Consider the following 16,130-nt stretch of genomic DNA (forward strand, 5'->3'; position numbering starts at 1 on the left):
ATTCTTGGGGGAAGACACCCCATAGCACCCTGTCCTATGCATAAACAAAGCCAGGTCCAAAAGAGGGAAGCCGTGCCGTGAGTTGATGAGGGGCAAACACATAAAACATAAGGTTTATGGTTTGAGCCCTGATACTTCAATTGTATATTAACCAAACTGAGCCTCGTTTTCATTCTTTGACTCTTGTCATTGTGGCAGGGGGTGTCTCATTGTTAAAGCAAACAGAAGATGTCTGCTTTAACATGGAGATGGCTTTTTATTTCACAGGACTGGAACTGATCCCTCATGTCAATATAAACCCAAAACCAAACCCACTGCCATCGAGTTGATTCTGACTCATAGCGACCCTATAGGACAGAGTAGAACTGCCCTGTAGAGTGTCAAGGGAGCACCTGGCGGATTCGAACTGCTGACGTCTTGGTTAACAGCCGTAACACTTGGCCAGTATGCCACCAGGCTTTCCGATACTGCCTCACAAATATTGAAAATGGTCCACCTTTTATAGCATGCTCAGAGGAATCATAAGCCACTTAGCATATTTCTGGAGAGACCCAGAAGGGCAGCAACCCACCCCACAAAGCCTGAGCAGTCATGTTCCCTGGCAGCCTCCTGCCTGTCCAGCTACCCCAGGCAAACATTCCCAAAAGGGTGGGGCCCAGAGTGGGGCCCCAGGCCCACCATGTGCTGTGTGCTCCTCTGCCAGTAGTCACTGATGCACCCCTTGTGAAGATTAAGGTTGTGTGTCAAGTTGGCTGGGCCATGATTCTCAGTGGTTTGGCAGTTACGTAATGATGAAATTTGGCAGTTATGTCATGGTGTAGTCATCCTACATCATATTCATGATGTGATCAACCAAGGGGGGTTTCCTCAGGGGTGTGGCCTACATCCAGTATATTTATGGACATTCTGGCAAAGCTTGCTTGCTTGCTGTGGATCCTGCATCCAGCTTATCATCCTCTGACCTCCAGTTCTTGGAACTTGAGGCAGCAGCCTGCCGTGTTGCCTGCCAGTCTTGGGATTCTTTGGCCTTCACAGCCTGTGAGCCAGCAGACTGCTGCCTGACCTGCCGACCTTGGGTTTGTCAGCCCCTGCAGCTACCTGAGTCAGGAGAAACCTTCAGCCTGATGCCTGACCCACGGACTTGGGGCTTGCCAGCCTCTATAACTGCATAAGTCATTTCCTTGAGATAAATCTCTCTCTTTCTCTCTGTATATATGTTAAAAAAAAAAAACCAAACCCAGTGCCGTCGAGTCGATTCTGACTCATAGCAACCCTATAGGACAGAGTAGAACTGCCCTGTAGAGTTTCCAAGGAGCGCCTGGCGGGTTCGAACTGCCAACCCTTTGGTTAGCAGCTATAGCACTTAACCACTATGCCATCAGGGTTTCCCTCTGTATATGTATGTATATATAAAACCCGTTGCTATCAAATCAATTCTTATTCACAGGGACCCTATAGGACAGTAGAACTGCCCTATAGAGTTTCCAAGGAGAGGCTAGTGGATTTGAACTGCTGGTCTTTTGGTTAACCACTGCACCACCAGGACTCTGTGTGTGTGTGTGTGCATGTGCGCGTGCACATGCACGCGCACTGGTTTTTCTTCATTAGCTTTGCTTCTCCAGAGAACCCAGCCTAAGAGTCCACTTGTCCAGGAGACAGCTGGGCACAGGGCCTGTTCTCTCCCCTGGATATGTCAAAGGGGCCTGTGTGAGAATGCCATTCTCTTTTCTCCCTCTCGGGGCCCCTCAGGCCCCTCCTTTGCCCCTGGAGTTCTACAGAACATATTTTGAAAACCACTGCCTTGAAGGCAAGGGGTCATTTTCCTTCCTTATTTAGAATAGCCTAAAGAGGTAGGATTCCTAAAACTGGAATACCAATTATTGGATTTCTAGGTATAGATTTTTGTAGCTGTCAGATTCCACGTTTAATGTACTTAAAAAAAAAAAAAATTTTTTACGTGGCGTAAATACACAAGGCAGCTGCCCTTGGCACCCATCCCTCGGAGATATTGCAGGTTCTATTCCAGACCACCGTAATAAAGCAAACATCACAATAAAGCGAGTCACATGAGTTTTTTGGTTTCCCAGTACATATAAAAGTTAATTGTGCAGTAGCGTTATGTCTAAAGAAAAATGTACATACCTTAATTGAAAAATACTTTATTGCTTAAATATGTTAACCATCATCTGAGCCTTCAGCAAGTTGTAATCTTTTTGCTGGTGGAGGGTCTTTCCTTGATGTTGATGGCTGCTAACTGATCAGGGTGATAGTTGCTGACGGTTGAGTGGCTGTGGCAGTTTCCTAAGATATGACAACAGTTAAGCTTGCCACATCGATTGACTCTCCCTTTCATGAAAAGTTTCTCTGTAGCTGTTTGATAGCATTTTACTCACAGAGGAACTTCTTTCAAAATTGGAGTCAGTCCTCTTAAACCCTGCCACTGCTTTATCAATTAAGTTTATGTAATATTCTAAATCCTGTGTTGTCATTTCAACAATATTCACAGCATGTTCACTAGGAGTAGATGCCATCTCAAGAAACTACTTTCTTTGTTCATCCATAAGAAGCAACGCCTCATCCTTTGAAGTTTTATCATGAGATTGCAGCAATTCAGTCCCATTGTCAGCCTCCACTTCTAATTGTAGTTCTCTTGCTGTTTCCATCACATCTGCAGTTACTTCCTCCACTGAAGTCTTGAACCCCTCAAAGTCATCCATCAGGGTTGGAATCAACTTTTTCCAAACTCCTGTTAATGTTCATATTTTGACATCCTCCCGTGAATCACGAATGTTCTTAATGGCGTCTAGAATGGCGAATCCTTTCCAGAAGGTTTTCAATTTACTTTGCCCAGGTCCATCAGAGGAATCACTGTCTACGGCAGATGTAGCCTTATAAAATGTATATTTCTTAAATAATAAGACTTTAGAGTTACTCCTTGATCCATGGGTTGCAGAATGGATATTGTATTAGGAGGCATGAAAACATTAATCTCCTTAAACATATTCATCAGAGCTCTGGGTGACCAGGTACATTGTCAATGAGCAGTACTATTTTGAAAGGATTCTTTTTTTCTGAGCAGTAGGTCTCAACAGTGGGCTTAAAATATTCAGTAAACCATGTTGTAAACAGATGTGCTGTCATCCAGGCTTTGTTGTTCCATTTATACAGCACAGACAGAGTAGATTTAGCATAATCCTTAAGGGCCCTAGGATCTTTGGAATGATAAATGAGCATTGGCTTCAACTTAAGGTCACCAGCTCCGTTACCCACTAGCAAGACAGCCTGTCCTGTGCAGCCAGGCACTGACTTCTCCTCTCTAGCTATCCAAGTCCTGGATGGCATCGTCTTCCAACATAAGGCATCTTCTTCGTCCACACTGGAAATCTGTCGTTGAGTGTGTCCACCTCCATCCGTCAGCTGGATCTCCCGGATACCCTGCTGCAGCTTCTACAGCAGCACTTGCTTCTTCCCCTGGCACTTTCATGCTGTGGAGACGGCTTCTTTCCTTAAACCTTGTGAACCAACCTCTGCTAGCTTCAAACTTTTCTTCTGCAGCTTCCTCCCCTCTCAGCCTTCAGAGAACTGAAGAGAGTTAGGGCCTTGCTCTGGATTAGGCCTTAGCTTAAGGGAATGACGTGGCTGGTTTGATCTTCTGTCCAGACCACTAAAACTTTCTCTGTATCAGCAGTAAGGCTGTTTCACTTTCTTACCATTCGTGTGTTCACTGGAGTAGCACTTTTAATTTCCTTCAAGAAGTTTTCCTTTGCATTAACAACTTGGCTGTTTGGTGCAAGAGACCTAGCTTTCAGCCTGTCTTGGCTTTCCACATGCCTTCCTTACTAAGTTTCATCATTTCCAGCTTTTGATTTAAAGTGAAAGATGTGTGATGCGACTCTTTCTTTCACTTCAACACTTAGAGGCCATTGTAGAGTTATTAATTGGCCTAATTTCAATATTGTGCTTCAGGGAATAGGGAGGCCTGAGGAGAGGGAGAGAGATGGGGGAAGGCTGTTTCGTACAGCAGTCAGAACACACACAACATTTATCAGTTAAATTCACCATCTTACATGGGCATGGTTCATGGTGCCCCAGTACAATAGTAACATCAAAGATCACTGAGCACAGATCACCATGACAGATAAAACGATATTGAAAAAGTTTGAAATATTATGAGAATTACCAAAATGTGATACAGGGGCACGAAGTTGAGCACATGCTGTTGGAAAAATGATGCTGATAGACGTTGCTGTGTGTCATCGGATAAAGTTCATGTGTTCTGCAGATGAGCACAGCTTCCCTGCCTCCACCCCTGCAGCCTCAAGGGTCCCCAGGACCATCAGCTTAAAGCAGTGGGTTTCACTAGGGGATGTATCAGGATCACCTGGGGAGCTACTCCAAATGCTAAGGCCATGTCTCCCTCTAAAAAAGGCCTCAGAGACTCTGATACACACACCTAATCAAGAGTGGGTAGTTTAGAGCTATGATTTCTGCGATCATTAGGGTTGTGTGTCAACTTGACTAGGCCGTGATTCTCGGTGGTTTGGCAGTTGAGATATAGTTTGGCAGTCATATATTGATGTGATCACTTCCTTGATGAGATCTGATATAACGTGATCACATCCATGATAGGATCTGCCATGAGTAGCCAGTCAGTTGTAAGGGACTTTTCTTGGAGGTGTGGCCTGCATCAAATATGGATGGACTTTCTGGCAACGCTAGCAGGCTTTTGCTCAATCTGGATCCTCCAACTGGCTCCTTTTCATCTGATCCACCAGTTTTTGACACTTGAGCTAGCAGCTTACTTGCTGTCTTGCCTGCCAATCTTGCGATTCCTAGTCTGCGAGCCAGAGTCTTTCTGTCTGACCTACTGATCTTGGGTTCACCAGCCCCTGCAAATACATGAGTCAGGAGAAGCCTCCAGCGTGACTTGGGCTGTTCCAGCCTCTGCAGCCGTGTGATATAAATCTCTCTCTCTGTATATATTTATATGCTTTACTGGTTTTGCTTCTCTAGAGAACCCAACCTAAGATAGTTTCCAAATCTATTCCACAAGCGAGGGCTAGTCTAGGCCCACGTTTTCATCAACCAGCAGCACAGCACACCAGCAGGGGAATGTGATGGGGTGTCAGGTTTTGGTGGCCCCTCAGTCAGGCCCCAGCTCTTTGTCCCACCTCTGTCTTGGTTTGGAGGAAAAATCTGGGATGAGGGCTGGAGGCCATTAAGTCGCTGCTCCATTCTCCTCTCAGTTTTCCTAGAATATTCAAATTAAATGAGATAATTTTTTCAGCATATTTACGTGAAGCTTTTTTTTTTTTTTGATGCTTTTTGCCAGTGACTAAGATTAAAAAGAAAGTTTTCGAATCTTGGCCGTTTAATTGCATTTTAGATCATAGAGAAATTGATCAATTTGTGGTGAGAAAATACGTATTGTAAAATAGTATGTTCTGCATTCAAAGCATTTAAATATACCATTAAAAACATGGTTCCCTAAGACTGCCTATCACCCTTTCTTAGGAAGGACTTCATTAACTTAGATCTTTCCTCGTTTTTAGTCTTTTATGAAATAATATTAAAGATAGATTGCAACTAGTTTTTTAAGTAAAATTAAAAGCAACCCAAGGTGGTCTCCCTGGTTTTATTATCTTGTTTCACTCATCTGTGAAATCTGAAGCCTGGTCCCTGGTCTGGGAGACAGGAAACAACTGGGTCAAAGAACTGTGAGGTGTGAAGCGGGCCGCAGCCCCCTCGGGGTTCTGACCCACCGCTAACGCACTGCGGTGGTGACCGAGAGCCTGATCCACCGTTAACGCACTGCAGTGGTGACCGAGAGCCTGCCAGCGCGTCAGGGCTGGGGCTTCTGCACGGACCTCTGCAGCCCTGTCCTGGCATTGACCACATAGCCCTGGCTGCGTCGCTGCCCGAGCCTGTTTTGAATTGATAATTTTCAGTTAGTTTTAAGTCCCAAGTCAGTGTGTGTGTATGCGCATGCCCATGTATGCGTGCATGTGTGGGTGTGATTGTGTGTGTATGCATGTGTGCACATGTATATGAACAGGGAGGAGAGGCAGAGTCTCAGCTTTAGATCCTAAGCTGTGCTGACCTGAGTCTCTGAATCCAACGGGCCATGGGGCATTCAAGGATTGTGCTGGTACCTGCTACTCAGGTTGATGCTGTGAATTCTACAAAATGCTTGAAGTCAGAAAAGAGAATCTCCTTCCCAGAGCTGAACTGAGGATTTTTGCAAGCTTCTGTTTTCTGGGCATGTATGCAGTGTTTACCTAAAGCAGCCAGGTGCTTTGCTGGGCCTGTGAATTGTACTGGGGCGGTGTTCAGACATGAGTAGCATCGCTGAACTATTACTCGTGTAAACCCTGGGTGTCCCCTTTTGCTGAGAAGCCTTGTTGAAGGTCATCTAGGTTGACACAGGTGAAGGGAAGGGGGCAGCAGCTGGAGGTGCCTGGCTCCTGCAGCCCCTTCTCTGCCTGGCCTGGGACGGCTGGGGACACGTGGCTCATCCATCCAGGGAACCCAGTGCCCTGTACTGAGCCAAACTCGGAGTGACACTTTTCGAATGAATGAGTCAGACAGCACGTCAGCGGAGTCCTCACATGAACACACTGTCCCCTCACCCACCAGGTGGACGTTTGCTTCAGTCCTTCCTCCCGCTGTGTCTGCTGGGCTTTCTTGTGGCCCCTGGGCCAGAGGCTGCTGGGAGCTGGCGGGAACTGGCCGCAGTTTGTGGAGATGGGGCAGACTGACATCAGCTGCTTCTGGTAGACTGCAGGCATAATGGCTCTGGCTTCTTGTAGCAAATTAAACAAACTTATAAGCTAGAAGAAAATAAAGTCCTACATGCAGCTGGTTGTCAAAACTATAAGGACTGTTTGTTAACAGCTATTTGAGGGGGAGAAAAGAAAAGGAGTTAAATTATGGAGCAGAATATATCACTCTAATGTGTTAGTTACTAAGCTTCTTACCTTAACCCAGTTGCTCCCTGTGCTCCTCTTCTGCATTATGCAGGCTGTGAAATGTTCTTTGAGTTTCCTAGATGTAGTCACAGGCATTTTTTCCCTTTGTGTTATGAGTTCCATGTAGACGTTCAATGACTTCATTAAGGTCTTCATTATTTCACACATCCATCCAAGTGAATGTCTGCAGAGAGGACTCACCTCCCTCTCTGCGGAGAGCTGGAGAATGTTCTCTGTCATTCCATAGGGATTAGCTTTCCCCTGAAGAAGATCAGGTATAAGTAGATAAAGGTTCCACATCCCTCCCCATATACCAGGGCAGTGCTTATTGGTGCCTCCAAGGCTGCTGTGGTCCAGGCCTCTGTGGCCTCCCATAGGCCCCGCCCCATACTGCTGTCCTCAGGAAGGAAGCAGTGGGAAAACGGCCCCCATTCCTCCTGTCTACTTTCACGTGGGCAGTCGGGCTGATGTGCAGAGTGCAAGAGGTGAGCAGACTCCGGGGCACGAGTAGCCACCTGCAGAAGCCCAGGGCTCACCCATGGTAATTGGAGTTATTTCCACCAAAAATGCCATGCAAAACGAAAGTTTTGTTAGCCAAAAGTGTCATGATTGTTGCTGCAAAGACAAGCTGCTTGGCAAGCTCTGCGGACAGCGTTACATGCGATTTTCTCATGGCAAACAGGCCTTGTGGCCCTACATGTCATATGAGCCCACTCAGTGAGTGGATAAGTGGCCTTGTGCTGCACCCAGCATGGTTAGGTAGTGCTGCAGACAGGCCCTCCGTCCCTTTCTGCCAAGAGACCCAGTCTTTCCTCCTCAATTCCAGCAGATAGCAGCTTCTTGCTTAACCTCGGGTCTACAAAGGGGAGCTCCACTTCCTCCTCAGTTTCCTGGGAACCTAGCTTTGTACGTGAGTCATTCCTGCTCCCTTCTTGACTTGAGCAATATCTTTTCATTCCTTTATCAACCTTGTGCCCAGTTCAGACTTTGGCACTTGGTTCTTATATGTGTGTTTCATTTGGGTGCAGATCCCTTTTCTTTAAAAACAAAACTGCAGCCATTTCAGGGGAATAAAACCGTGCAGCTACCGAAGAAAACACTGAAAACAGATTTAATTCCTTGAGTCTTTAGTGAAGACAAGTGGCGGGGTTAGTGCCACTTACAGTAGTAATTTAATGAAGCAGTTCTTTGTACGCAGGTTACCATAGGGTCAGGAGTTGCAGTGCCTGCCCCACACCCCTCTCCCCCGGCCAGCATGGCTCATCGCTCATCAGGCCTTTACCTCAGCATCAGTTCCATGCAGACTTGTATGGGGAACACCAGCCCCTGGAACAGGACTCTGGCTGCTGGGCCACGTGGCCAGCCCCATGGTAGTGGTGTTGGGGACCCTTGGCTAATTCACTACTAGAAGCACATGGAGGGGAGTGATGGTAGAGAGGCCATTCCCAGAAGGTGGGAGTGGGGTGCAGACAAAGGACGGGTACCCTGAGTCCCCCACATCTTGTCTGCTCTGTCCACCCACACTAGGTTGTGCACTTCTCGGGGGCAGGTTGTGCTTCCAGAGCCCGCAGGCAGTGCGCTGTTTCCAGGGGCATGGGTCTCTCAGCTGCATGCTTGGTGCTGCCCATCATCCCACATGTGGTTTTCACATCCTATCCAGGGAGAGCCAGTGAGTGGAATGCGGGGAACAAGGGAGAAGAGGTGGGGACAGCACCTGATGGATACATGAACCTCAGCGAACACAGTGGTGTACTTCTGATAGCTTATCTATAAAGGGAGGCCAGGCACTCTGTGGAGCGTCGAGAGCACGTATCCCTGATCTGTGAAGTGGAACAGTGGCCTCCACGTTGCTGGGGGACCATGTGTGTTATACGAAGCACTTACTGTGACTGTACGGTGTTGTAGGCTAGAATAGCTCTGCCTGGTAGCTGTCCTGTGATGACAGAACGATTTCATACCTGCTCTGTCCACTACAGTAGCCACTTACCACATGGGGCTACTGAGCCCTTGAAATGTGACTACTGTGACCAAGGAAATGAATGTTCACTTTCATTTAATTTTAATTGATTTAAGTATAAGCAGCCACATGTGACTAGCAGCCACTGCACTGGGCACCACTGTGCTCTGATTGGCCCCACTGTGGACTGGAGGTGGAAGGAGAACCAAGGACAAACTAAAGATGACTGCGCAGTTTGGGTCTGAGCCATCGCTGAGGTGGACGCAAGTAGAGACACTCGGGAGTCCCTTTTTGTGCAGGCTTATTATAAGATGTTGGTTGTCTTAGGTCCCTAGCAGGAAACAGCTGCACATTGCAGTGAGGGTAGATTCGGGAGGGCTGATTGACAGAAGGATTCATCAGGAAGAAGGGCCAGGCATAGGGGCCCCCTGCAGATAGCGCAGAGCCTGAGGGGCAGCAGCAGAACCAACATGCTTCTGGGCCTGAGGGGTGGAGGACAGAACTTGAAAGACGAAGTGTTAGAGGAGGCCCACTTGGCAGGAGTGTGGCGGGGGGGGCACCTCAGAAGGGGAACCTGGGAATAAATATCCCAACCCCACTCTCTCCTGGCTTTCTCACATCCTGGGGTTCCCCTTGGTCAAGCCCAAAAGGAAGCCAGAGATCAGAGTGCCACTGATGTGAAGACTAGGGCAGAGAGGTGCTGGGGGGGGCGGGGGAGCGGAGTGGAAGCAGCAGATGCCACGAGCACTCAGCGCCCACAGAGGGAACAGCACACACCACCTGTGTCTGCAGTTTTGCAAGCCACAGGGCCTGGGGCCGCCTGCGGAATTGTCAGCTGCCAGTGGTCCTTAGCACCTGGGGACTGGTGGAAGGCGGGCCCTATTTTCATCAGTGTCTGTGCTTTCCCTCCTGTCGGTCCTCCGGACTGCGTGCTGGCTCTGCTTTGTAAGCTCTGTATCCTGACACTTTCTCTCCTTTGTTCTCTGCCTGGCCTGCTCTGATTTCCCTTTTTTTGAAACTCACACATGCACACGGAGGTGTCAGTGTGCTTTCTAGATCCTCCTGGCTAGCAGGGTAGCAGACAGATTGAAAGCAGATGCCTCTGTTCAATCCAAAGAAATCTCCTTACTATATCTCCTTTTTTAAATGGGACTTAAAGTAATTTGAAACACTTTGCTTTGAGTTATTGAGTTTTCTTGATATTAGCTGGTTCCTTAAAGTCTGCCACTCCATCCTGTCCACCACAGGTTCATTGCGGAAGAGTCTGCTGCTTCAGGCGCAAAGTGTGTGCTCACCGCCAGCCCCACCTGGATCATTGACCCCATTGATGGGACCTGTAACTTTGTGCACAGGTGAGCATAGCACAGAGGACCTCCATGTCAGTGTTTAAAATGTCCTTTTCTCTAAGTATTGTCTTTCCAAAAGCAGTATTTTTTAGGCAGAAGTATATAAGCAAAAAGGAACCCTGGTGGGCTGCCAACCAAAAGGTTGGCGATTTGAAACTACCAGCGGCTCTGCGAGAAAAAAGACCTGGTGATCGGCACCTATAAAGGTTACATGCCAGGAAACCGTATGGGGCAGTTTTGCTGTGTCCTATGGGGTTTCTATGAGTTGAAATCGACTTGATGGCACACAACATGTAAGCAAACCTGTAGGAGGTTTATAGTCTCATTAAAAAGATGATTAAAAAGTTTTCCATTTGTGAGGGACTCAGACTATATAAAAAATCTCCACTTGTTTAAAAACCACTGTTCATGTTTAAAATGTCTGGTGGAGTTTAAACAGGACCCTTTTAAAAAATCCCCCTGAAGAATCACATAGGATTAGAAAACGAAACCAGTGAGAGGGCAGCCCCAGGGGCCAGGAGCAGCAGATTGAAGAGTGTTTTGGGAGATAGGAGCAAACTGAGATGAGACGAGAACCCTGACTGGAGCTGGCTGGGCCTGAGAGGCCTGGTCTGGGCAGACTACAACAGAGAGTCTGTGGGGAGGTTGCAGCTCCCTTGGGGGAACAGAGGGAAGGGAGGCTGGGCCTGGGGAGCTGTACTTGCTGTGAGGACATGACAAGGATGTGGCTACTGGAAGCTCTCGATGGGGGGAGAAGGGTGTCAGACTTTAACGCTTGAAGCTAAAACTGTAAGTGGGTGTCCATGATACAGACAGCCAAGGCCCCAAGGTCATTACCATTAATGGTTTCTGTCTTAGGCTGGGTTCTCTAGAGAAGCAAAACCAGTAAAGCGTATAAATATATAGAGAGAGATTTATATTGAGGAAACAGCTCACACGAGTGTAGGGCTTGGAACGTCCCAAGTCCTTGGATCAGGATAGAGTCCTTTCCCAAATCATGGAGCCACAGATGCTGGTGAACCTAAGATGAGCAGGTCAGAGAGCAGGGATCCCACTCACAGGCTGTGAAGGTCGAGGAATCCCCAAGGTCCTCAGGAAAGACCTCAAGGTTTCTCCTGAGTCACTTAGCTGCAGCGGTTGGCAAACCCAAGATAGGCAGGTCGGGGAGCAGGACTCTTGCTTACAGGTATGAAGTTGGACAAATCCAAAGATGGACAGGTAAGCTGCTAGCTCAAGTCCCAAGAACCAGAGGTCAGACAAGAGACAGCTGCTGGATCCAAAACAAGCCAACAACTTTGCAAGGCAAGCAGGAAGGAAGTAGGCAGTGGAAGGTGGAGAGATGAAGGCTGAGGGGGTGGTGAGCTGCCACAGGCCCCACCCGCACCGGTACCACTCAGCAGATTCCATCATGGGGATGATCACATATCAAATTTCAACAGGGAAGTGATCACAACATTATACAACTGCCAAAACCATGACATTCATGGCCCAGCCAAATTGACACACAGTCTTAACCATCACAGTTTCCAAAGAGGTGATTCTCAGAATTTAGCATGAGTAAGAATCCTTGACAGAATGCAGAAATTATGAAACAATATCATTAATATCACATGGAAGCAAAATCCTGCTGAATGTAATTCAAAAACAGCTGCTGTCGTATTTTGACAAGGAACTGCCAGAAATTCAAGCCAGATACAGAAGAGGACATGGAACGAGGGCTATCACTGCTGATGTCAGATGGATCTTGGCTGAAAGCAGGGAATATCAGAAAGATGTTTACCTGTGTTTTATTAACCGTACAAAGACTTCCAATTGTGTGGATCATAACAAATTATGGATAACATTATGAAGAATGGGAATTCCAGAACACTTAATTGCGCTTATGAGGAACCTGTACGTAGACCAACAGGCAGTCATTTGAACAGAACAAAGGGATACTGCATGGTTTAAAATTGGAAAAGGTGTGCAGCAGGGTTGTTTCCTTTCATTACACTTATTCAATCTGTATGCTGAGCAAATAATTTGAGAAGATGGACTATATGAAGAAGAACAGGGCATCAGGATTGGAGGAAGACTCATTAACAATCTGTGATAAGTAGATAACACAACCTTGCTTGCTGAAAGTGAAGAGAACTTGAAGCACTTACTGATAAAGATCAAAAACTACAGTCTTCAGTATAGATTATATCTGAACATAAAGAAAACGAAAATCCTTACAACCGGACCGATGAACATCACCATGATAAATGGCAAAGAAACTGAAGTTGTCAAGGATTTCATTCTTGGATCCTCAGTCAACACCCATGGGAGCAGCAGTCAACAAATCAAATGACGCATTGCATTTGGGCAGATCTCCTGCAAAAGACCTCTTTAAAGTGTTAAAAAGCAAAGATGTCACCTTGGAGACTAAGGTGCATCTGACCCGAGCCATGGTGTTTTCAGTTACCTGATATGCATGTGAAAGCTGGAAAATAAATAAGGAAGACCGAAGAAGAATTTACGCATTTGAATTGTGTTGGCAAAGCATATTGAATATACCATGGACTGCCAGAAGAATGAGCAAATCTGTCTTGGAAGAAGTACAACTGGAATGCTCCTTAGAAGGGAGAATGGCAAGACTTCATCTCATGTACTTGGGACATGTTATCAGGAGGAAGCAGTTGCTGGAGAAGAACATCATGCTTGGTAAAGTACAGGGTCAGCGAAGAGAGAAAAACGGTCAGCTAGATGGATTGACACAGTGGCTGCAACAACGAACTCAAACATAGCAACAACTGTGAGGATGGCGCAGGACTGGGCAATGTTTCATTCTGTTATTCCGATGGGTGCTATGAGTTGGAACCAATTTGAAGAGACCTAACGACAACAAAGAATGCCCCGGACAGCTGGTTAGGACGGGTTCTGACTTAGCAAGTCAGGCTGGGCCACTGATGTGCATTTCTAATCAGCTCACAGCAATGTGATGCTGCTGGACCACACCGAGAGCCACTGCCATTGAAGACCAGGAAACTAGGAAATGCGTAATTTTAAGGAGGAAAGTGGGAGGGAGCCAGATTATGGGGCTCCTCACCCTTGGTATTATAATCTTTTATGTTTTCTTTCAAACGTTATGTTTATGTGTAAGGTGCGTAATTGCAGTATATCATATTAATAACATGTTTCTAAATGTGGCTTATATTGAGATTTTAATCATGCCTGTGCAAGGTGACCCTTCTGAGGCAATGGAATAGTGCCATCTGGTAGCAGCAACTGTGTCGCCACAGCTGTAACTTTAACTGAAGAGTGACCCCCTAGAGCGTTCATGGAGAAGAGTGTTTCTGTTCAGGTGTGTTCTGCTGCAGGGAACACCTGTTCCTTCTGTTCCACTCACCTTTGCAGTGTACTCGTGATGGGGTGCAGTGGCAGAGACCCACCTCATAGGCCAAGTCCGCAGGTCCATTGGAAGGTCTTCCATAGCTCCTCTCACCCCAGAGCCAAAATTGCCAAGGTCTCTGCTCTCTGTAGCCCAGCAGGGAATGTGGGGCCAGAGAAGCAACTTGGAGGACAGCATAGTATTAAAAACAAACTGTATTATTGACCCGTATATTTCCAGAACACACTGAGGGTCACAGCCACAGAAATGCTCACAGTCTAAAGGCACCTGAAAGCCTTTTGGTAACTGCGGCTCAGATGTGAGTTGTTCATTTTGTGTCTAACAGTGTTGGGACTAAAGCAAGCGCGAACTGCTCTTCTGAGCATGGGAGGTAGAGGGAGGCTGGTTCGTGGCACACTCGCCTGGTGAGCCGGCACAGTAGCAACCTAACGCTGCACGCTTCTGCGGCGTCACACTCACCTTGTGTGACTGAGCTCTTTTCCTGTAAGGCAGCAGCACCCAACTTTTCCTTGTTCTACCTGTTCTTGAGCTCTGATGATCTCCAAATAAAGAAGAGATCATTTTTAAGACATTGAGCATCAGGAAAAAGTCACAAAATAAAGCCCCAGGCAAACTGTAACTTGACAACCAGCCTCCCACCTCCATGGCTTGCCCCTGCTGTTGGCTGCGTGGAGCTCACATGGGAAACAGGGATAAGAGGGGATGTTATTGTTATTGGAATGTAGCCCGTGGTCGGGCCGTGGCGCTGCCTCCTGGCCCTTCCTCGCACCCGGGATGTGGGTCTTGCCTTTTCCGGAGCTCTCTGCGACCCTCTAGATCTCTGAGAACCATTCTTAATTGGGTATTAGATGGTCGTAGTTGAATTACATCAGTCTTACGTGACTTCGAGAATCTGCTTTCTTTCAAGGTAACTGACGATGTGGTCAGCTAAGCTTGTTTGTCTTGGACACAGTTTGTAAAATTGTGGGAAGTATTAAAAAAAAACACCCTCACTGTAGAAAGAACCTTCTGTCCTCCAGGGACATTGCCACACAGGGACTGCTAAGTCCATTTGTTGGTCAAGATCCCTGTTGTTTTTCAAGCATCAACCACCCTGTTTCCCTTGCAGATTTCCAACCGTGGCCGTCAGCATCGGGTTTGCTGTGAACCAAGAGGTACCTGCTGTTCACTCTTCCTCCCTCCATCCCTGAGGGCCCCTCGATCCTGTGCTGTTCATATCTTTCCTTTTGCTTCTAACTCTGGGCTCCTGTTTTTCTCGCCTCACCATGTGCCTTTAGTCATGACTAGTAAATACAAGTACGAGTTTTTCAATCTTGAAAGATAAGCTCGCGAAAGTAAGCCAATCCAGACTGGTTTAGGTATGGATGTGGATGTATGTGTGATTGTAGGTGTGGGTGTGGGTGTAGGTGTGAGTATAAGTGTGGGTGTGGGTGTAGGTGTGAGTATAGGTGTGGGTGTGGGTGGGTGTGGGTGTAGTTGTGAGTATAGGTTAGGTGCGGGTGTAGGTGTGGGTGTATATGTGAGTGTAGGGGTCAGTGTGTCAGTCTGGGTATATGTGTGAGTAGGTGTATATGTGACTGTGGGTGTATGTGTGGGTGTAGGTGTGGGTGTGGGTGTAGGTGTGTATGTGTGGGTGTATGTGTGGGTGGGTGTGGGTGTAGGTGTGAGTATAGGTGTAGGTGCGGGTGTACTTGGGTGTGGGTGTGTATGGGAGTGTAGGGGTTGGTGTATGTGTCAGTCTGGGTATATGCGTGAGTAGGTGTATATGTGAGTGTGGGTGTATGTGTGACTGTAGGTGTAGGTGCGGGTGTGGGTGTAGGTGTGTATGTGTGGGTGGGTGTGGGTGGGTGTGGGTGTATACGTGAGTGTAGGGGTCGGTGTATGTGTCAGTCTGGGTATATGTGTGAGTAGGTGTATATGTGAGTGTGGGTGTGTGAGTGTAGGTGTGGGTGTACGTGTGGGTGTAGGTGTGTATGTGTGGGTGTATGAGTGTAGGTGTGTACATGTGGGTGTATGTGTGAGTGTGGGTGTAGGTGTATAGGTGTGGGTGGGTATAGATGTGAATGTAGGTGTGGGTGTATATGTGAGTTTAGGGGTCGGTGTATGTGTCAGTCTGGGTATATGTGTGAGTAGGTGTATATGTGAGTGGGGGTGTGGGTGTGTGAGTATAGATGTAGGTGTGTGTGTACATGTGGGTGTAGGTGTAGGTGTGGGTGCAGGTGGGCATGTGTGTGGGTCTTGGTGGACGTGTTGTGTGGCTCCGTGGCCTCCATGGTTTGGGTGCCACGCTGAAGGCGCCTAGAGGCGTTCTGAGCACATGGTACAGGCGCAGTCTCCGTCTGAGCCCCAGGCATGTGGTCTAGTCACATACCAAACAAGTTCCTAGTTTAGGAGAGCACTTTTAATCCCAATATTCTATTAATTCTTCTTTCTCCTCATTTAGCTATTAGTGTGAAAGTGTGGTTATTTCAGGATTCCCATCAGCC

At 47.3% G+C, this 16,130-nt stretch overlaps 1 protein-coding gene across 9 annotated transcripts in view; it reads left to right on the plus strand.

The window, feature by feature from the left end:
- Window positions 1-16,130, plus strand: part of IMPA2 (inositol monophosphatase 2) — a 102,635-nt gene that overhangs the window by 48,858 nt on the left and 37,647 nt on the right. For all 9 annotated transcript variants that reach the window (XR_010323499.1, XR_010323500.1, XR_010323501.1 and 6 more), the window contains exons 3-4: window positions 10,173-10,277; window positions 14,753-14,798. Coding sequence is in view for 6 of the 9 variants with exons in the window: in XM_064294742.1 (XP_064150812.1) it covers window positions 10,173-10,277; window positions 14,753-14,798 (151 nt within the window). In the remaining 3 variants the exon portion in view is untranslated. The remainder of the gene's footprint in view (window positions 1-10,172; window positions 10,278-14,752; window positions 14,799-16,130) is intronic.

The sequence above is a fragment of the Loxodonta africana genome, chromosome 11, assembly GCF_030014295.1.
Source record: "Loxodonta africana isolate mLoxAfr1 chromosome 11, mLoxAfr1.hap2, whole genome shotgun sequence".
In the NCBI taxonomy this organism is placed as follows: domain Eukaryota; kingdom Metazoa; phylum Chordata; class Mammalia; order Proboscidea; family Elephantidae; genus Loxodonta; species Loxodonta africana.